Source organism: Colius striatus, chromosome 3 (assembly GCF_028858725.1).
Source record: "Colius striatus isolate bColStr4 chromosome 3, bColStr4.1.hap1, whole genome shotgun sequence".
Taxonomy (NCBI): Eukaryota; Metazoa; Chordata; class Aves; order Coliiformes; family Coliidae; genus Colius; species Colius striatus.
The window spans coordinates 10,874,638-10,897,257 of NC_084761.1; the positions used below are offsets into that span (position 1 = coordinate 10,874,638).

Below are 22,620 nucleotides of genomic sequence, written 5' to 3' on the forward strand. Positions count from 1 at the left end.
CGACCATATAAAAGGTGTATTAGATTATTTTAGAATGCTTTTATGGCTCCATGTGAGTAATTCGACAGATGGTACGAAAGCACTTGGTTATAATGCTAAAGGAATAGAAAAAAATTGGCTTGCTTAACATAAGACAGTAAATTCTCAAAAAATTCTACAACAATTTCAAAAGTGTGTCACGTGTAACATAGACACAGAAGTGAATGTGAATCCTTAATGCCACAGCCTTCCTTAAAACCCCAAGTAAAACCTCATGCAAGTAGTAATGCTGACCCATGTGCACATCGATGAAACATTTATGTTCCATAGCTCTGTACCTATCTTGAAGATAGACATGTGTACCTAGGTACAGACTCTGTTTGCAGAGTATGTGAGTTAGGGAAATATATCCAGCTGCTGTGAAATCATGCTAAATTTGTGGCATACATTAGGTGGAAATTTTCTAGATCTATATTTTAAAATGACATACTCATGAGCTTTGGAACTAAACAAGCCCCATCTGTTTTAAAAATTATACAGTCCTAAGAATGTGCCCCAGTATACATCCAAATTTGTGTTGTATAAGAAATATCAATTTTGAGAGTAGCAGGAAGTTTTCCAAAGCATCATTTTATATATCTCTTCTTGAAGCTGTTGGATAAATGCACTCATTGCCTGAAACTGCTGCATTTTTAGTGCTAATCATAAACTATTTTCAAGCCTGATTTTCTGGTGGAAGTCTTTCATCACATCTTATGACTGAACTATGTTAGCTGGTAGGCCCTGCTCAGCTAGGAGAGAGCTCACTCTGGCACCAGCCAACCCATGGCCCATCTGCTGCATAATATCCATCTCTGAAACAAAGACACTTTGACTCGGGATATTTCTAAACTAGACTGTGGTTGATGCTGCTGCATGGTAATATCCTAAGATATTTGAACTTTCCATAGGCTTTGCATCAAGTAACTGTTCCTCTTGGGATGCAGTGTGAGCATAAGGAGGAGATCATCAGGAACAGTCGGCACAAGCTGACCAAGAGTAAACACACGTGGCCACCTTCAGTGATAAAACAACAGGATTCGTGGATGAGGGAAGAACACCCTTGTCATTTACCTTGACTTCAACAAGGCTTTCAACAGTCTCCTAGATACTGCTGTATCTAGTATGAAATGTTACATTCTGGATGAGTGGACCACTCAATGGATTAAATAAAATGGTTGAATGATTTGTTTCCTTGATCCTGGTCACACTCAAAGGCACGTAACAAGCGCAGTACTCCAGGTTCTGGCCTGGGGCTTGTCCTGTTTATGACCTTTACAAGTGACCTGGAGGAGATGATGATGCAGGCATTAGTCAGGTTTTCAGGCAATGGCAAATTCCAGGTGCTGCCTGTCTGTAGCTTAAGGACAGACCTACCATTCAGTAAGACCTTGATAGGCTGAAAGGTGAGCAAGAACCATATTAAATTCAATAAGGACAAATAAGGTCTTGCACCTGGGAAGAAAAAGCTCTGAGACAATAAAGGCTTCAAACAACAGAGACAAACTCTTCACTGGGGCACATGGTGAGAAGATAAGAGACAGCAGGTATCAATTATTACAAGAAAGGTTCAGACTAAGTATAAGGAGAACCATTTACTCCATAATAACTCTCTAGCAGTGGAGCAGACTGCCCAGAAAGGCTGTGAAGTTTCCATCCTTGGAAGTTTTTATGACCTAACTGGACAAACCTCTGAGACACCTGGTCTGACGTCAAGCTGGTGCTGCTTTGAGCAGCAGGTTGGATGTAGAGACTTTTCCGGCTCCCCTCCAGCCTGAATTTTCCTGTGACTCCCTGGTGACCGGTATAAACCAGGGCTGACCATAGTGGAGTCAAAACAAAAGGGCCAGCAGAGAATATAATATTTCAAATTTCCTAAAGATATAACAGAAGTGAGATTCAGCTCTATAAAATGACAAACCTGCTGTATATTTGTTGACTGAGTCTAACAAAGCTGCTTAGCTCTCTTTTCTTACAAGTTTCTCTACTGGTTCAAATGTTGATACCTGTAATAAGCAGCAGAACAGTGGCCACCCATATGGGATTTGCAGGAGGATTTCTATATGTTCATTATACCCAGGAGATACTGTATTGCCTGAATTATTGCTGGTAAAGTTGCTGTTCAGTGGAGAGAGGGAAGAAAACAGAAAACTCAAAGCTTGTGTAAACAATTAGTAGCAAGTAAATAAAGGTGTGAACTTACAGCACACCAGCTAACACCCTGAATTGCTTTGTGTAAAGCACCTTTACTCAGAAAGCCCACAGAGGCCCCCGGGAAGATGCCCTTCTGCAGGTCCAGCTGAGCCAAAGGAAGATGTTATCGATCTAGATACTTCCCAGTGCTTCTCTGTCAGAAGTTGCTGCCTGCTCCTGTTTGCTGGCAAAAGGGGTTTGGGTGAGCATGTGTGCCTTTGCTTCAAGGCAGTATTGGTATGATTGGTGCAACCTGGCCATGTAGTCGGTGTGAGCTGGTCCCAGGGATTTGAGGGATATGAATTAGGGAATGCTTCCATGGGTTGCTCAGTGTGGCAGACCCAGTATAGGGACAAGCACTAGTGAGTGCTCCCATGGCATAGCTGGTGTGGGAGCAGGGCAGCCCTCCCAGGCTAATGGCAACATGCATGGAAAAACATCTACCTGAAAAAATGAGTGCAGGGGAAGTAATGGGCTGTGAATTCACACCCCTCTTGCTGTGTATTAGCTTTCTCACTTTAGGAAGGTAACTGGATTGCTCTGTGTCACTGCCTGTGAATGACAATAAAAGTCCCTGTAATATTGTATCCAGGCCTTGATTACCATTGTCTTTCTCCTAGGTGCTCAGGAGTATGTTTTACAGAAGCACAGATATTACTTGGAAAATTCCAAAACTGTAGAGTTACCTCATACTTTTTTATGCTTTTTGCTTCACTTTGATATTTCCCTGAAGGATGCTATGCCTTTTTCTTTCTCTTTCTGGATAGAAAGTCCCTTTGTAATGTCCTGATAGTGCTGTTGTGGTTTTGTTTTTTCAATTTAAAAGCTAGTTTTGGAGTTGTTTGTCCTTCCATGACAGTCAGTTCCCAGGAATTATTTCATTTTTACATAATTTGCACATCTGTGTTCTATCTGTGGTGTGAAAACCAGCAGAATGCTGCCTGTTCACAATAACAGCCATATATTCATTGCTTTCCTATTGTTATGTGATCCTCTCAAAGTCATTGACAATTCATCATCTTGTAAAAACTCAAAATGAGCAATGCACAAGGGCTGAATTCCTGCTGGTTCAGTGTTTTCATTGGGTGTTTCATTGGGTGTAGAGGACAGTTTCAGGTCACCTGTAACCAAACTGTGGCCACTTCTGCAACAGTCATGGCAAGTTTTAAACAGGCTCCATTTGATCCAAACTAAGCTCTTTGGGGAAGGGCAAGATCTGTTGATTGTTTATGGCAGACATTTGCCTGTCCTGTAATGATGTGGGAGAATAGCTCTTGAAATCATGGGGCTGTCAGAGACTGCAAACATCTGTGGATATGGGACCTGTAATGTCTCCTCTCAGACCTTGACACTGCTGTTTAATCTCTGCTGTTTGTGACTATAGGTCGTTTTGGGTTTTTTTAAAGGGATCATGTAAAAACCAATGCAGAAAGGAATCACTGTGCATTTCTAATTTCAATGGCAGTAGATATTGCACAAATACATACAGATGTCTTCACGTGTACACACATATATACAAAGAAATAAAAGCAAAACCACAGAGAGCTCTAGTGCAAACATTAGTGCATACTATGCAAAGCCAAATGGAGGCAGCAGTTAGTACACAGGATGGAGCTGTTGAGTTTTGAAGTGGTACAATAATAAAAAGTAGACGTGGCTTGGAGTCCTGGTCAGCCCTGATGGTGACACCCATGAGAGTTCAATACATGCCTCAAGGATGATATACCTGCAGATATAATTGTTCCCTGGGGACTTTCTTTCCTGATCAAAGAGCTGCCTCTGTTTAATCGGTTTTGAAATGAATGAATTTCTAAGTTCTCATTTTAAAAATTTTCTTAGGGGCCATATTTCAAAAGCCTCTTGATCTTTGGTGATAAGTATTTAATAAAAGGCAGATGTGTTTTTATGAAAGACCCATGGAAGTCTTGTTGTAAAAGGTGATGTATATAAAGCCTAGATCAAAAAACATTCAGAACACACGTTCAGCAGGTCCACTGACTTCAGTGGGCCTATGCACACTCACAGGGTTGCTCTTGTGCTCATTCTTCATCAGGATCAACAGTTTTAAAAGGTGAAATAAGGCTGCTGGTCTGTGGGGGAAAAGGGGTAATATCTACTGCAAAGGTCAGGAAATATTTATGTGGCATCTTACACTAACAGTACAGGCAGCACAAATCTTTACAAATAGGCATCCTGCTGGTACCAATTGAAATGTAGGAGGCAGTCAGTGTCTCTCAATTGTAAGTGTCATTTGATCCCCAGGGAGGCATTTAATGGATGATATTTCCCTACTGTGAGTCCTGTCTTTTCTTTCTGTACTTCATTAGCAACAGTTGAGGGTCTGCCTGTTCATAAAAAATATATGTACTGCTTACTCATTTTTTCACATATTGTATTATAAAAAAAAGATGTCATTCCTCAAGAACTGAATGGAATACTTTACCTTTAATTACACAGTGTCTTCCTGTCTGCAGTCATATTTTCTGCTCTACCTATTACCAGGCCGAAGGGGAGGAAAGAACAAAACAGAGAAGAGAGAATAAAACCAGAATAAAATGATGGCTATTTGCAAATCCACTTGCCTCTGAAAGTTCCCCCTTCCTCATCCAAGCAGTGTGGCCTGGATCAGTCTTAAGGATACTTCAGATTGCAGCTCTCGTCTGCAGTGTGGTATCTATGGGAAATGGATGCCTCGCACCTGCAGAGGTGGACCTGCAATATGAAATACTCATCTTACCAAGTACAAATAATTTTATCTTTAAATGAAACCTTGCAAGTGTTTGACAAGGTAGAGCATTACTATCCTATTGCTGTTAGAGGGAGGAAAAAAAATCACAAGAACTCAAAGTACCACAGGTAGGGCTATCTGGAATAATTTCAGATTCAAAACTCAATCTGTAGCAAAAATCTAAGTCCTTACCTGATGGCTCAGGGGAACTATATTGACCCATCTCTCTCCTCCAGGATCAGGGGATGCCATTCCTTTTCTAATAGTGTCTTGATGGACTGCTCTCTGATTTTCTCACTGTGTTTTAACTCAAACTTTCTTATAAGAAACTTCACAATATATGGATTCTTTAGTAGCAGAAATACCTTACACCAATGGTCTAATTAAAAACAATAAACCACTTTAACATTGGAAATATAGAACCTCCTGGGAAGTGGTCTATGTTGTTGGGATTCAGTTCAGAAACATAGATCTACCAGCTTTATGGCTGCAGTGTTCCTGTACAGGGCACTCATCCGAGGTGGCAGAGAATACGTTGCACTGCCTGTCATAAACCAGTGCTATTTGTCTCCTGGGGCCCAGGAAAGTGCTCTGGATTCCCTGCAAGTGTGAATTGTAAGTGAATTCATTGCATGTGGTAAAAATCTGGTAGTGAGCTAAGAAATGTTTTTGTGCTTTAGACACCAGCTCTCCAGATGCAGGTGTTTGTAGACCATTTGCTGTGGTCCTGAGGACTGGCCTATTCCATTGAAGCAAGGCTGCTTAACTTCCCTTCCATCAGCCCAAGGAGGTGCTCTTCCAATTCTGCTCCAGTATTTGCATGTAAGCATGTGTTTGACTGCTTTGCTGAAGCAGAATAAAACTGTCCAGTTTCAATACTGGCTTTTTTTGGTTAAATGGAGCATGTTGTGTTTTGTTACATAGCTTGGGGTGGTAAGTAAAATCCATTAAACGTAAAGTTAATTAGTATGGGAAGAGTGTAATTTATCAAGATTGCCTGTATGAAAGGGCATTCCTATTTAAATAGCAAGTGCATTTAGATTTTTTTATTATTATTTTTTCCTTTTTGATTGAATTAAAAATGTTATAAGTACTTTGCATATGATGAAAGAATAAGGACAGGAAACTGGAAAGACAATAAAAACAGCTTTCTTTTTTTTGCTATTAAGCAAATGCTGTTGATCAGATAAAAGAGCTTTTATTACAGTGGTCTATTCTCATTTTGTATCTAAATCATAGCTGAAAAAATGCTTTGAATGACAGAATCTTAATTTATATTACCAGGAAAGACTGAGCTTCAAAAGCTATGAAACCAGAACACGCCTGATCCTTCTTCAACTTCCCTGTTTCTGAAACCTTCCACTGAAACAATGGGGACCTCCAGGTGATTTCAAGAAACTTTTACACTCAGCTGTGTTTTATACTGTAGGATGCTTTTTCCTTTATTTTCTTAAACTTAAGTCACTGTAGATTGAAACTTCACAGTTACCCTCATTTATGGAAGATGATACTGCTTTCATGCACAGCAGTGTGCCTGGTCCCACCGGTTTCTAACCATGCAGCGTGCATCCCTCTGACAGAAGGGACTGTGGAACAGGGTGTTGTCCTGTCAAGAACAGAGAGTTTTCTCCCAGGAGCGTTACTGCTTGCACAACTTGCTCAGTCTGTCCACCCATTGCCTTAGTGAAGATGCAGGGCTCACCCCATACGGGGCAGGCATTACTCTGTGTAGTGATCGACACTGAGTCACTTCTCATAGCTGCTTGAGGTGGCTCCCAAAACTATAGTACTAGTGTTATGAATAATATGCATATTTTCTCGATCCGGTTGTGCATTTAGCTTACATGCCACAGCGAGGCGTGCACAAAAATATTCACTGCAAGTCTTTGCAGTGGTTCACGCCTGCCTTCGTGGGAGTGTGAAGGCTGTGGAAATATTCTTGTGCTGTGGGAGACACCTGCTGTGCAGTCTACAAATAGCAGCTCCACTCTACTGTGCCCAGATTCCTTGTTCCAGTATGGCAGGTAGATGTCATATCAAGTTGGTGTCTCTAAAGGCAACTTGAATGTAGTGCTTACCTCACTCCAAGGACTGTAAAAAGAACCAAGATTGGGTAGATGGCTGCATGGTTCCTTAATCGTTTTAATCTTTATGCAGGCATCTACACCTGTCTCTGCATGAGCAAGCTCCATATCTCTATAAGGCTCCCTTTTGCCTCCTATAAATGGTGATAATATTTATTTCCCTGCCTCCCAAGACTGCTGTGAATGAATGCATTAGAAATTTATTTGGTTGGAGTATTCTTTCACTAGTGCTTCAGAGTAATTTGCTCTTGTGTCAGTTGTTGTGCAACCATGATATTTTGTACAAAACCCACTATATGCTACAACTGCTCTCCTTATGCACACTGCTGTAGGAACTGCACACACTGGCGGTGAGCACACCAAAGCTCGGAAAGAAGTTTCTGGAACTTCTGCATTCTCCACGTTGGTGGCTGCAATTTAAAATCCACATTTGTACTGTGCTGTCAAAGCTGAGATCTGCAGGATTTAAACAATTTTGTGGCAGCTGCAGGATAGCACTTCAGTTTCCACGGAAACTGGCACTGGCTCTCCAAAATCAAGGTGAAGTGTTGGCTGATTATCTGATAATAATGCTCAGCATTTAAAGATGGAGTTCTTCATCTTCCTCTTCATGAAACAATTTCCATTCCTACAGCATTCAGCAAATGCAATGGAGGTCTCTGAATTCAAACAGTTGTCACAACTTGGGCTGTGTAATCTATTTTCCAGAGAAGAAAGACAGAATTTGGCCTTGACTTGTAGAGCCACTGAGCCTTACGCTCTGCTGTTAAGATAAAGAGCTAATTCATCCCCACATTTACTGCACAAATGAATACCATTGTTATATGACAAATTATAGAATAACAGAAGTTCTTTTGCCTTACTCTGTGTTTTTATACTATACCTACATTTTTTGGTTTTCAAATGCGTTTCCTTGTAACTATGTCTCATTGCATAAACTTCTTATCTGCTCATACTCTTTCTTATCACCTGAATTTTATCACTCTTTGGCTTTACACTCAAGTGGACTCCTGTTTTGAATCAGTGAGTTTCATCGTTCTGCTGAACATTTCCTTTTCCAGGTCATTGATTTCTAAGGTTAACAAAACGAATCCTCCTGCTGGTCCTTGTAACGTCTCACTAATCTCCTTGCTATATCTTGAACTGCTCAATTACCTTTTGTCTTCAACTTCAGAGGTATTTATTGAACACACAGATCAGTCTTTTGTGCAGGAAGCAGTTTCATATTGGATTCAGGAACACGTTCACTCGAATATTTCTCATACTTACACCTCAATTTGTTAAGGTTGTTTAAATTTTCTTGGTTAATTTGCTTCTTGACATGACCTTTTAAGTGTACTTTCTCCAGTGCTTATTTTTCCTAGATAAGTCTTTCTTTCTAACCTCTATTCTTCTCCATCAGCTCTTGAACAATATCTTCCAGTGTTTGATAGTGTTGACTTTCCATTTCGCAGTGCTTTATCTCTTCTGCCCATTAGAATCATTTCACTTCTTTGGCATCCTTTGCTCACTTTAGTATAAGAGCCAATATTCTTCTGAAGAACATTTGCTCTGTTTTCCTCAATAAGAAACTGGAGATTTTCTTAGGCTTGTCTTTTGTATTACTAACTCCATGTCCCTCTTTTTTGGATTGGGAACTGCTATCTACGTTAGCCAGGTTTGGCATTATTGCTTGTATCTCAGCTCAGACTTACTGGGAGAGCACAGAAGCATAAAAATAAAGCAGCAACATTTGTGGCCTAACACCCCAGGATACCCTTTGAACCACCTGGTTACTAATGGAAAACAGGCCTGAGCCATAGGTCGTACTCCTTTGATACGATCTTCCTCCAATCCACATGATCCATTTTGGGTACCTATACCTGAGTCTGCTCTCATAGGTATTGTGTTTGCTAGAAGTGCAATATGAAGAAAAAGAGGCTTTTTACACATTTACTCTAGTGTACCAAGGGGCTGTCTTTAGGTGTATTATGGCAGCAAGGGCCATATGTCTGTAACAAATGTAATAAAAGAGGTTCAAACTAAACTTCTGGCTGCAGAGAGCCACTCTGCAATCTGTCTAGGGCCACTTATTCTGAGTTTCACTTTTCACATCAGAAATCTGTTATTTTCAGTGCCCAAGGACTGTGTAGCCATTTACAGAACACTGACACCTCAGAACAAGTCACATACCTTTGGCAGTGGCTCAGATAGCTGGGTTCTCAGAAGTAAGCAAGAAAACTGAATCTCTCAAGAACAGTAGTTTCTTTGCTAAGGAAAGGCACAGTTTTAAAAGTGACTGAATATGACTGGAGATAAAGAGTTTGACACCAGAGCACTGAGAAGGAATAGAAAGGACAACACTCCTAATCAACAAGCTTGCTTATAAATATAATTTCACTTTAGAAAAAAAGCCAAAAGAACTTCTGCCTTGGAAAGAATTTTTTTACAAAACCTTTGTTTTACTGGATTATTTGTTATCTGAGATGATCTTGTTCTATTTTCAGTGTATCATGATAATTAATGAAGCCCTCTGATATCATGTCATTTCATTCACAGGGGAAGTGAAGTTCTGAGCTTCTCTGAGGAAATGTAGAAGTTGAATGTGTGATATGAGCACCCCAAAAACCTCATGTTAAATCCCCTCATGTTCATACAATTACCTCCTGATCAGAGCATTACAGAAGTCATGATATACCTTAAAAATCCTCAAGCCCACAATACCCATGGGCATAAAAATCAGAGGTGGGGAAGGTGTGTCACATTTAAAAAAAGAAATGGCCACAAAGGCACTTCTGTTTAAAAGCTTCCAGGGTACTCTGAAATGCCTTGCAGCAGGGGGCAAGACATGGTTGAGCAAGAAGCTCAGAATCAGGATGATAGTCTGCAACAGGCGTGGAATTTACACAGCCTTGAACACAGACTATGAATTTGAATTGAATACGTTTTTCTGAGCAGCTTTTTGCTACTGGTTGTTGCATTTTTGGAAAAGAGGCTTTGGTGATTAGCTGGGTAGTAATATGAGAAAGAAAAGAAGAATGAATAGCCTGAGGAAAATAAAAGCTACTTCTACAGATTAGAGTGGTGTACTACTTCATAATGTGTTGGGAGATGTGGAGTCTTCTACAGTATGCGTTGCAATCCCACCAAAATACTGCTAGTAGCTACCTCTCCATGAACAGGACACCAGACACTACCATCTCATGGGAGACCATTAACTTAAAAAAGGAAGAAAAACCAGATAACATAAATAAGTAGTTTGATTCATTGGAAGCAGATAGGACGTTCTCAACCTTGACAAGTCAGTTTCTTTTTAGAACAAATATACATTCAATAGCATTTTAGGTGACTTCCACTTAGAGTAATACTGTTGTAACATAGGAAAGAGAGGTATGTTTGTCTTAAGCATGTTCTTTGAAACAGACAGAAGAAGGAACATAGAAGTTACAAGAGGTAGTGAGTTTAGCAAACCCGCACATAAAACAATCTTTCATAAGAATAAAATGCTGCATTTACAGCTGTAAATGTATACACCCGTATCATTTTAAAATACAAAGCTACTTTTACTGTGTTTCAGGGCTTGTTCTTTTTTAGTTCAGAGAATGAAATGCTCAAGTGCTGGATTTAAAGTGATTAACCTCATTGCATTGGCAAAACCAAACCATTCATGGAGCACTGAGGTTCTAACTCATCTTAAGTGAGAAAGTGAAACTTTACAGTTAGTGTAACCAAAGTGCAATTGTGCCCTTTACACCGTGTACATTTTAACTGGCTTGTAAAAAGATTGTAGAAGTTCATGACTTTCCCTGGCAGCTTCTTGGGATGATTGAGGAAAACATGATCTGCAACATACTTGGCCATAGCCTGACTCCGAATGAGAAGACAGGTTTGTATCAGACAGTGGAGAAAAGTCAAAGTCAGCTACCTGGAAAAGAAACATGAAAGAAATCATTTGTAATTTGGGTTCTACTGTCTCAAGTGAGTCCAGTAAGAATACTTAGGGCTAGAAATGGCACTTCGTCCTCAACTAGTTTCAGTCATCAACTTCAAATAGACTTCTAATTGATACCTGCTGCAAATGCTGCTGCACACCTTGCTCACAGGCAGTCCTTCTAGGGGTATATTATTCATATTGTGGCATGATGTAAAGTGTATGGAATACTTTCTAAAAGGCCATGAAAGCTACTTACGATTTAGGATGTCTTGTTTATTATACACATAATAATGTAGCAAGCAAAAGCTACACTAGAGATGGAAGGGATCTATAAAGGTTCTATACCAGGGTAAGGCGACAATTTAGTGCTGCTTTAGCTAACATGTTCACCCTTTTTTACTATTCTGTATCCTCTCTCACTAGCTGTTGCTTTCTTTCATGTAACCACTCTGAGGCAGATCCTCTGGAAAGGACCCTTCACTGTAATCGCCTGCTTGGGAATATTAACAAACTGCCCATGATAGCCCTGGCAACTTGAATTACAGTTATAGTTCCCCACAACAAGCCAGAAGCATGCCTGTTGCTAAACTGTTCCGATTTTTATCATGGAACAGATCAGATATACCAGGGAAATGTTTCCCTCTTGCTCTGGAGATTAGAGAAGAAACATGGCTGAAAGGTATCTAATTGTTATGCCAGCTCAAAGTAAGAGTAACTGAATACCTCCACGAGATCTTTTTGTTGAGTGTTACTTCGAAAGGTCGTGTACAGCACCAGTCCCAGCATCACTGAAACCAGGGCGACGCAGAGCAGGACAAAGAAAGCTGGGTGGATCCCTAGGAAAAAACACAAGGCCACATTCCCAGAGTGATACAATACACTGAGAAGTAGCAACAGTGAGAAGGAAATGATATTTTAGGAGGACTTTTTGTATTTTTAAAACAAAGGACGTGTGTATTAGGGAAGAATTTTTTCAGCCCAGATCACTTCAGATCTTTCTGGTATCTCAGAGGTGGGAATACACGGTTGTTAGGGTGTAAGAGCCTTTCTTTTTCCATCTCTCTTTTCTTCTGAACAGCTTAAAGAACAACACCCAGTTATATATGTTAGCCTTAATTCTCCAGGCTGTTTGTATGTATCTCTGTGGTACTCCAAGATAGGAAGGAACCTCCACCAGTATCTTCACAGCAGCTGGTGGCCTCCTGCAAAGACGATTTGCACACTTAGCCTGGGATGCACACCAGTGCTGTGAACTGCCCTGTGTGTATACAAGTGCAGGCCCATGGTGAGACAGTATAACCACTCTGTATCACAGCCTGGCTGTCCCCTGGTCAGGTCCCCTTCACTTAGCTACCTAACCACTTTCTCAGATGATTCAGGGAGCCAGGAGGGGCATAAGTGAGTATGCATGAGGCAGGCAGCAGGGATTGCTGGCTGAGGGGACTGAGACCTGTAATAAAAAAGAAGTGTAGAAAAATCTACCTTTAAAGGTAACAAAACTAAACAAAATAATTTAGACTGCTTAATTAAGGGTGTTACAGACATATGTTTTCCTAGTTATCCTTTCTAACTACAAGAGCCAGACTATTTTAACTGAGAAATATGTAACTTAAGTAACTCATCCTTCCCAGGAAACTCATTAGCTTCAAGACACAGGATGCAAGAAGCTTAGAGCAATTACAGTAGGCACATTATAGGTTCTCCTTACTCTTCCTCCTTCCTATGCTTTTAGTGATCTATAACAGTTTCCAGAAGCCTCGCCTGAAGATTGGTTAGTCCATAATTGTCCCTGACATGTCCATTCCCTGACAGGTTCTGCTCAGACTAGCTGGTCCTCACCTGTTGGCCACACTTTTATCTCATGGTAGGTCTGCAGCATCGTCATGCTGTTCTCCACTCTGACACTGAGGCAATACTGCCCAGCATCACTGAAGGTGTGGCTGAGGGTGTAGCAGGAGCCGTTGAGTACTTCTAGGTGGCACTTCTCACCTTCAAGTGGGATGCACTCGGCCTTTATAAGCCAGCACAATGCTAATGGTGGGCTGAACGGAAAGAGCAAGAGGAAAAAAAGAAGAAAAGAGAGGAGGTGAAGTCTTTGCAAAAAAAATGAGCTAAGAGCTGACGAATCACTTCATTAAAATAGCATAATAATTTTGACAATAACAAAGTTAATCTAAACACAAATAGAGAAGAAATTAACTGCTCAATGGTTTGGTTTGTAGCATTGAAAAAGCTCTTTGTGATGCTTCTATCAAAGGAAACCTTCCAGCTGAGAGCTAAATACCTGTGTGGGTCATAGGCAGGCCATTGTGTGTAGAAAACCCCATAGTCCTTCTACAATAAAGATAAAAGGAAACATTTTTCTCTGCACTTCTAAGGGGGTACAGGTTGTTTTTTCTTTGTGCTTCTCACACAGAAGAAATCACTACCTGTGCCACTGAAGCACACCCAAGACTATTTTGTTTAAAAAAAACCCACCACAATCAAAACTGGAAAGAATGTAAGATGAGCTCTGTACAATAGACTAATAGCTGCAAAAGGTAAATAAATCACAGGGATCACAGTACTTTCTTACACTAGACAAGGTTTGTATTTGCTATCAAGCAAGCTAAATGCAATCCATTTTATGGCCATGTGTCTTCTCACCATGCCTAGATGATACCTTTTGTTTACATTTTCAGACCCTTGTTCCATCTGATTCTGCTTGGACTCAGCTTACGCACTATGGACTTTGATTCTGACAACAGAGAGAGCTTCTCTTTATCCCACCTTATTAGTATTTTGTTCCTTATCTCCTTAGGACATACTTTGCTAAAGAAAGCAGAATTTTTTATTTAGCTAATTTTCTAGTTTTGTTTTTGATAACCCATTTCTCAAGCCTTTGTTATTGCTTCCCTATCATAAACTCCTATTGCATCATTCCCAATCCTGTGGCTGGCAGGTTAGGTCTGGCAAACATTGTCCAACTTAAACCCAAGCCCTCTTTTAGGCATCTCAGATTTGCCTGTAATGGATTTTGGCTTTTCTTATGTACTGGTAAGCCACATTAAGATGGTGTGTCACTCTTCTGGAGCGGCTTCTTGTCATGTGAATTTTATGGTGCTGCCATTCAGTGAGATCTCAACCGGTTTGAGAGTTGGGCAGAGAGGAGCCTCGTGAGGTTCAACAAGGACAAGTGCAGAGTCCTGCAGCTGGGCAGGAACAACCACATGCCACATGCAGCAGTACAGGCTGGGGATTGACCTGCTGGAGAGCAGCTCTGCAGAGAGAGACCTGGGAGTCCTGGTTGATAATAAACTAACCATGAGCCAGCAACGTGCCCTCATGGGCAAGAAGGCCAATGGCATCCTGGGATGCATCAAGAAAAGCATGGCCAGCAGGTCGAGGGAGGTACTGCTCCCCCTATACTCTGCCCTGGTGAGGCCTCATCTGGAGTCCTTTGTCCAGTTCTGGGCTCCCCAGCTCAAGAGGGACAGAGAACTTCTAGAGAGAGTCCAGTGCAGGGCCACTAAGATGATCAAGGGACTGGAGCAATATTCTTTATGAGGAAAAGCTGCGGGAACTGGGGCTGTTTAGCCTGGAGAAGAGGACTAAGGAAGTAGCTAAATGGCGGGTGTCAGGAGGTTGGGGCATCCATTTTTTTGATGGTGTCTAGCAATAGGACAAGGGGTAATGGGATGAAGCTGGAACACAAAAAGTTTCATTTAAACATAAGAAAATACTATTTCACTGTTCAGGTGAGGGAGCCCTGGCACAGGCTGCCCAGGGAGGGTGTGGAGTCTCCTTCCTTGGAGGTCTTCTAGACCCACCTGGACATGTTTCTTTGCAATCTGATCTAGATAGACCTGCTTCTGCAGGTGGTTTGGGCTAGATGATCTCTAAAGGTCCCTTCCAACCCCTGTGAGTCTATGATTCTAAGTTGCTTCCTGAGTCTTTCAATTGTATTTCAAATGCTTTCACCACAGAAAAAACTCTGACATATTCTAAATATTGCAATCTGAGAGAGCTTGTGCTAGGACTGAGGTGCTCATGACTTTCCTATATTCTTATAACCTTCACTGTATGGAGCTTCTTTGTCTTATTCATTTTGTGGCAATCTTTGCCTCAAACCCATTGCCGCAATGGGATTCTGAATATGGTTTAGTTTAAAGGTGAGGAAATTGGTTAAATAGAAAAATTCAAAAGGAACTTCTAAAATTTAATTTTCCACACTATCTTTCTCTGCTATGTCTCTTTTCAGATTCTCTTTATAAAGAAATAACAATATAATATGTTTTACTTATGAGAATTCTACTTTTCTGCAGGCTTTTTCAGGCTCTTAGAGTTCATAGTATTTTGAGTCACAAAAGTTCAATATTCAGCAGTATTTTGTTCAAAGGAAATTTTTTTTTGTTTTAAGAAGTAGTTCTGTGTGGGGTATAACTGACTATTTTAAGGAAGAGTGGGGGAAAAAACCACTTAAATAGATAATGCTTTCTGGGGAAAGATGCGGTGTTTGCTACTTACGTGCCATTGATATGAAGTGATAAACTCAAGTTTTCCATTACGTGAGTCTCTCTGGAGCCCACTACATTAATGCTTTTGACAGCATCTGAGAGGAAGGAAAAAAAACCATATCACACTCCACATGTAAACTTGAAATTCACTGTTTTTCCAGTGAAGGTTTGTTTTCATAGACATCACAGATTTTAGCTCTGTCATACAAGTAATCATCCTTACCCCGCACTCAAAAAACCAGACCTACTGGTAGAGTTGTAATGTATGAATGTTCTAGGATTTCTTTTTAATATATAATCAGCTACTTTATTAATCCTTTAAATTATTTACTCCTGAAGCAGATCAAATCAATGAGACTTCCATAATGGTTATTTTAACTAATTTAATTTTAGAGATAGCTGGCATAAATCAAACAAACAAACCCTTCATAAGTTACAGTAAACATTTTATTGTAAGTTTTAAGTGTGAGTGAGACTTTCGCAAAAGACAGTGAAACTTTTACTAAATGAAAAGGAAACAGAAGAGTTTTTACACTTCCCTCCGTTTCTTCTGCGCTAGAACAGTGCATTTTGCAGTGCAAGCTCTTGATTGAATAATAACCAGTTCTTGCATGTGAAATAATGCTGAATTCACATTATCATATTAAAGCTAGATTGTACTGGTGCATATATAGCAAGTACTGTTTTGAGCATGCAAAATATTTTATAATTACCTGACAGCTCCAGAGCAGTGCTAAAATCACCAGTTTTCTGCACCATTTCTCTTTCATGTATGATGTTTCCAATATGTTCCCATTCAGCTATAACTTTCAGATGCACCGTGCGATTCCCCATGGTAGAGCAGTTATAGTAGATAAAGGGTTCCTTGGTAATCTGATAAACTCTATGTATAACATGAAAAGATATAGAATAAAAAAAAAGCCTTTTATCAAGTTCTTGCATATTTCTGATTTTAAAAGGAGTAAGTTTGAATATATTTTTTTTAGAAACAATGCTACATTTGGGTAACATTCTAATTCTGCTTTATGTTCATACCAACAGGAATTAATGTCTGTGGCATTACTGACAAAACTACAGTCTAAAAGATGCATAGGATATTTATTTATTTTTAATCCAAGAACAAAAGACAATGCTAACAGAATTCACAAAATGTCAGTAAATTATTAAAATGTCAGTAAATTATGAAAACTACCCTTATAGTGGGTGGACTATAAGCTAATTGAAGCACTAAGGCTGAGGGAAAGAAGGGAAAGGAAAAGGGAAAAATTTAGTATTCAAAGACTAAAGCTTACATTTTGATTTGCGTACGTGTATTTGTATTGAACATGTATTCCAGAGAAGGAAAACAACTGCATGACTTTTTTCCTCCCTACTGCAGAGTGGCTCGAGGGCTAGATAGTACCCATGGTTTTATTTCTGACAGTTATAGAATCATAGAATGGTAGGGGTTGGAAGGGACCTTTAGAGATCATCTAGTTCAACTCCCCTGCAGAAGCAGGGTCACCTAGATCAGGTCACAAAGGGACATGTCCAGGCAGGTCTTGAAGACCTCTAAGGCAGGAGACTCCACAACCCCTCTGGGCAGCCTGTGCCAGGGCTCTCTCACCCTCACAGTGAAATTGTTTCTTCTTATATTTAAGTGGAACTTTTTGTGTTCCAGCTTCATCTCATTACCCCTTGTCCTGTTACTAGCTACAATAGAAAGAAGGGATGCCTCAACCTCCTGACACCTCCCCTTTAGATATTTGTAAATGTTAATAAGATCTCCCCTCAGTTTCCTCTTCTCTAGACTAAACAGCCCCAGTTCCCACAGTCTTTCCTCGTATGAGCTATATTGGGTTCCTCCTCTCCCTTTTGTTGTCATGTAAGCATTAGATGTGTGTTCACATGCACCTCCATATTATTTGAGAGACTTATCCACTTTCAAAAGCTCCTCACTCAAGCTGTGGTATATTTATGGGCAGATGGTCCTAGTAACAGTTACTTACTGCCCAACCGCAAGACAGCATACTGTTTCCATTTTCCTTAAGTGCAGAAATTATTCACATATGCAACAACAAAAACCTGCTAATGGAGATCTGCAGGTGTAATGATTTTTTATAAATAACAATTTGCAACTAGCAACTTCTCCCAGTTTATGCAGTTCAGTTAGATCATTCCACACATAGCAATACACCTAAGAATATATTTGAACAAGAAATGTAGGTCTTTAAAACATCATCTGTTTATGGGTTTAGAGTGACTCCTGTGCCAAAGTGTCCATAATTCACCTGATATGCTAAGAATATACCCTGAAAAAGATGTATACTTTGTGCTATGATTTAATCAGGGTTTTTCTCTAGATGAGCATCTGAATCAGAGCTATCTTGAATACCCATTAAAGCAAATAAAGTAACCACACCTACCCATCTCCAAAATCCCAGTTGTAGACAAATGACGCTGACTTGAAATAATGACTTGGGTCATGAAGACAGAAAGAGATCCGGGTCACAGCACTCGTGGAAGAACTAGAACCTCTTGTGATAACTCTACTGTCTTCTATCTGGGCTATGGTAAGATTTCCTGTGATAAATTCTGTAGAAAATAAGGTAGAGAAAAGAAACACTGTATATATCACTTTCATAGCACGCTCTGTGTATCAAAACATTTAAAATGCACTGCTTAAGTCTTTTTGTGTCAGAGTCCAAGTGGTTAAGTGTATCTCATACCTATCACTCAATGTTGTTACATGTGTTAGTGAGGCAGAGAGATTAAATTATTTATTTAGTGTTATACAATGGCCTTCTAATAGAAGTAAGAGAAAGAATCCTGGACTGATTGAGGTCAGTATCAATTTTTATTACTGACTTCAAAAGAACTGGGATTAACATCAAGTATCTAGATCAAGGGATTCAGAATCAAACAGCATACACGTTTTTTGTTCAATTGTTTTATGGGGTTTTTATACTGCTTTTTTTTCATTTTTTAGTTTTAGCTACTTCCACAGACATGGAAAATTGAGTACTACAAATAACAGATGTGCTGTATTTTATGACTACAGAAAAGAGGAAATTTCAATTCTGATGTCTGCAACAGATCCTGTGCTCAAGTTTGTTCGCCAGGGCTGGCAAAATGTGACCTAAAAAACCCTCCCTAACCTATAAATAAATAGGTATTATGACGATACACTTCTCAGCTTGTCATAAAATTAATGGCATATTAATTACCAGTAATGGACTCTTACCCTGTTAACAATTCATTAAATCTGGTTAATTGTTTTCTTGATGATGCACAATTAAGAATCACAATTACTGCTTCAGAATGGGGCATGCAATGCAAAACTGACCATAGCTATAATTTATATGTTATTGGCTACTACTTTTGGGCTCCTGTGGAGCCTCAGTGGATGCTGCTGTTTGGGGATGGCAGAAAGGTACAATGGGATCTTACCTTTCAAAGCTATAGAAAGCTTCTATTCCTTTAATTTGTGGTATGAGAATATGACAGTGCAAAGCAAGACATGATTAAGCCTTGCTCAAGCAAGGCATCAGTTCTTAAGAGGAAAGGTCTCATCTATAATTTTATAAAGACTTACCAAAGAAATTTGGTGTTTCTCAAAGAAAAATCTCAATAGCTATGCCCTATGGTTAGCTCTTTTGTCCTCATGCATACCCTGATTTTTGGCTGGGACCTGGGTCTATTTTGGAGCATATAAGTAGAGCACTGGAAAGTGGTTGGAGGGATGTGGTTCCTAGTCTCTGAAAGAAGGCATTGTGAGAAGCTGTGATGTGATATCTCATGTCAATCCCTCTATCAGAGATAGCCACATAATTGGTCAATTTGTCAAAAAATCTGTGTTTAGGTTTATGAATGTTTCCAGTAAGCTGAAATTGCACTTACAGTATTTGGAAATGCAGCTGTAACATCCAATTGCAGTGCACTCAGTCAGAATTTTAAAACAAAATGTAATGGCTCTGTTGTGTTGATGGCCTAAGCTCGTGCTATGTCATGCAGCAGGGATAATCAGTAGATTGTCACTGCTGATTGTCGTCCTAACTTCAGGACTAGCAACACTGGAAAGCAGTACAGGAAACATTGTTTTAGCAGCCTGGACAATGCTGATGTATGAACTACAGCTAATGAAGCATCTGGTTCCTCTTCCATTTCTCTAGATGACAGAGGCAGGAAAACATGGGTAGGATTACATTTTGTTCCTGGATGTAGGTAGACTACAGCATGGCCCAGTTAGTACAATGCCATCCAAAACCACTTTCAAAGGGCTACCCAAATCCAAGTCTGCTGGTAGTTGCTCTATTTAAGCGTGGCTTTCATTTTTTTCTGATGCTGGCAGAGGCAGCAAGCATCCTGTTGTATACTGAATTTCTGAAGATGTAGAGGTTGTAAAGCCATTTTACCTGTAACCTGAAGCATGGTGACATTTCTAGCAATTGGACGACATAACCAACAGTTTCTGTGAGTCACCCACACAGACACAGGGAAAGTCCCAGGAAATTCACCGGTCACATTAATTATGGAGTTGAACGGCTGCTCAGATTTCTCTATCAGAATCAGAGGAGCATAGATCCAGTTAAAGTGATACCAGTTTGATGAGACATTGCCATTCTTCATACTTAGGCTGGCGTAAACAGTAGCTTGAGCTCCTGTTGTGATGGGACCATTGTTGGTTATTTCCAGACCATATTCATCTGTTGAAATCAGAAGGAAAAAAAAACCCACAAATCTTGTTTTGTTGCATTTTAAACTGTATTCATTTATTTATGCATTTTAACTGGTCAGCTGTAGTTATGTGACTGGCACAAGCTCTAGAAGTGGGTCCAAGTGAACCTCATGAGTTTTAACAAGTCCAAGTGCAAGGTCCTGCACCCATGTCAGGGCAACTCCCAGAATCACTACAGGCTAGGAGATGAAGGAATTGAGAACAGCCCTGCAGAGATGGGCTTTGGGATACTGGTGGATGAAAAGGTAGACATAAGCTGGCAATGTGTGCTCACGGCCCAGAAAACGAACCATATCCTGGGCAGCATCAAAAGCAGCATGGCCAGCAGGTTGAGAGGTCGTTCTGCCCCTCTACTCCCCCCTGGTGAGACCCCATCTGTAGTGCTGTGTTCAGCTCTGGGGTCGTCAGCGTGGGAAAGGCATGGAGCAGCTCTAGAGGATGGCCACAAAAATGATCAAAAGGCTGGAGCACCTCTCCTGTGAAGACAGGCTGAGAGACTTGGGATTCTGTTGTTCAGTTTGGGGAAGAGAAGGCTCAAGCAGGAGCTTATTGTGGCCTTTCGATACCTAAAGTACTTAAAAAACATGGGGACAGACTTTTTAGTAGGGTCTGTAGCAACAGTATGAATAATGGTTTTAAACTAAAAAAGGGTAGACTCAGACTAGATACAAGGAACAATGAGGCTGGTGAGGCACTAGAACAGGTTGCCCAGAGAGGTGCTAGATGCCTCATCCCTGGAAACATTCAAGGACAGGCTTGGATAGTGCCCTCAGCAACCTGATCTAGTTGAAGATGTCCCTGCTCATTGCAGAGAGGTTGGACTAGATGACCTTTAAAGGTCCCATTCCACCCAAACTATTGTGTCACTCCATGAAACAGCAACAGGATCTGTTACAGTGAACCATCCCTGCTCCTCTGTATCACTGATTATCTTGCCTACTGTGTTTACACAAGCTACTTCCTTCAGTTCTTACACCTACTGCAATAGGCAGAGTGTGAGGTTGGGTTTTATGGAAAGGATATGTTCAATTTAAAAAAAAACCCAAACAAACAAGATTAGATGACCTGCACTTGTTAAAAACAAACACTGAAACAAACAAGACCAAAACAGAAGGAAAGGCAACAACTATTGAAAGTTGTGAATTGAGAGAGAGCTGGGAACAGGATTTGGTTGGTTGCCTTCAGCATAGAGTATGTTCCCTTTCTGCTTAAGTGCTTTGCCTGGCTGTCCTCTCATCCACGAGAAATGGGGCAATGCTGGACAGAGCAGCAGAGCCGTGGGGGTTCTTGTTCAGGTCACTTTTCTTCTCTTTTTCAGCTGCCACCAGATTGCTAACAGGGACCTGAAACTTTGACCATCAGAAGTTGCATTTCTCATTCATCCAAAATCTGTAATGTGGAGGCGGTACTGGGGTGAGCTAACTCCTGTGCTGCCTTTACTGCACCCATCAGCTTGGGATGAAGTGGAAGGAGCACTCAAAGCATCTACTTAGTGCCTGTACTCTATTTCACAGATTGCAGATGCTGGGCAAACTCGGATGTAAAGACTGTGAGAAATAACTGTAACATTACTAAATGAGCAAAAATTCCACTGTCCCCATTTCACTACACAAGGAATGGCCCTGAGTTCAGATTTTTGAACAGAGAAATGCTTGATTTGATTAAATCTGTCACAGAGAGGTTTCAGGTCTCTAGAAGATTGAGGCTATTGTTTGCTTAGTTTCAGCAGAACTTGAAAAAAAAAATAACCAGCTACCTCACACTTATCTAGCACTTCTCCTTGGAGGTTATCACAGTGCCTTACAAACCAGGGCCATACTGAAGCCCAACAGCTGCAGCAGGTGCAGATTAAGTGGCTAACCCAAGGTCATCCACTGAGTCATTGGCGGAGCACGACATTTCACCCAATTCTGGGATTTCTTCTACCTTTCTGACCTTTCTTTGCAGAATGCAGCACAGTGAGGCTACTACGGTAAGGGGTAGGGGCTGTCCTGGTGCCTTGTGACCCACGGAGCAGGGCCAGCAGAGGAAGCAGAAGTGTAGATTCTGTTCTAGAAAGTGCAAACCAGAACTCCGTCTTGCAGCACTGAGAATAAAGTCTGAGGCAACTGAGTGCCCCGGAGCTACCTCCATCCTCTGTTACGGCTAGCAAAGCCCGGGCAGGGAACCACCACTCTCCCCCCAAGCAAAGAAGCTCTCGCCCGATGTCTGCCCCCCTCACTCGGCCGCCGCAGCTGCCGTCATCCCCCTCGCCCGCTCCCCGCCGGCGATGACAGCGCAGACCGGTGGCCCCTTACCTGCCGCCGGGGCGGCGCGGCCGAGCAGCAGCAGCAGGCAGGTCAGCCGCAGCATGCTGGAGGCGGCTGGGACCATGGGCAGGCACCGCTGGGCTGGGGCTGCGGCCGGGTCTCACGGCGCTCCGGGCAGACGCTGCCCCCTACGCAGTCCCCGGCACTGCGGCACCTCCGTCC

General features: G+C 41.1%; 1 protein-coding gene across 1 annotated transcript; it reads right to left on the reverse strand.

Moving 5' to 3' along the window:
- Nucleotides 1-10,750: 10,750 nt before the first annotated feature.
- Nucleotides 10,751-22,501, reverse strand: TMEM130 (transmembrane protein 130). Its single transcript, XM_061994035.1, has 8 exons — nt 22,447-22,501; nt 19,827-20,117; nt 17,838-18,006; nt 16,146-16,315; nt 15,443-15,527; nt 12,776-12,978; nt 11,660-11,772; nt 10,751-10,927 (listed from the first exon to the last, which is right to left on the reverse strand). Exons 1-8 carry the CDS (start codon nt 22,499-22,501, stop codon nt 10,751-10,753), a joined length of 1,263 nt encoding a protein of 420 aa, XP_061850019.1.
- Nucleotides 22,502-22,620: the final 119 nt, after the last annotated feature.

Coding starts and splice junctions, on each gene's coding strand:
- TMEM130 (XM_061994035.1), bottom strand. CDS start 22,501: ATGCTGCGGCTGACCTGCCTGCTGCTGCTGCTCGGCCGCGCCGCCCCG. Junction 12,979..15,442: donor TCACTTCATATCAATGGCAC/GTAAGTAGCAAA, acceptor CTTTCCGTTCAG/CCCACCATTAGCATTGTGCT. Junction 10,928..11,659: donor AACAAAAAGATCTCGTGGAG/GTATTCAGTTAC, acceptor TTTCTTTTCCAG/GTAGCTGACTTTGACTTTTC.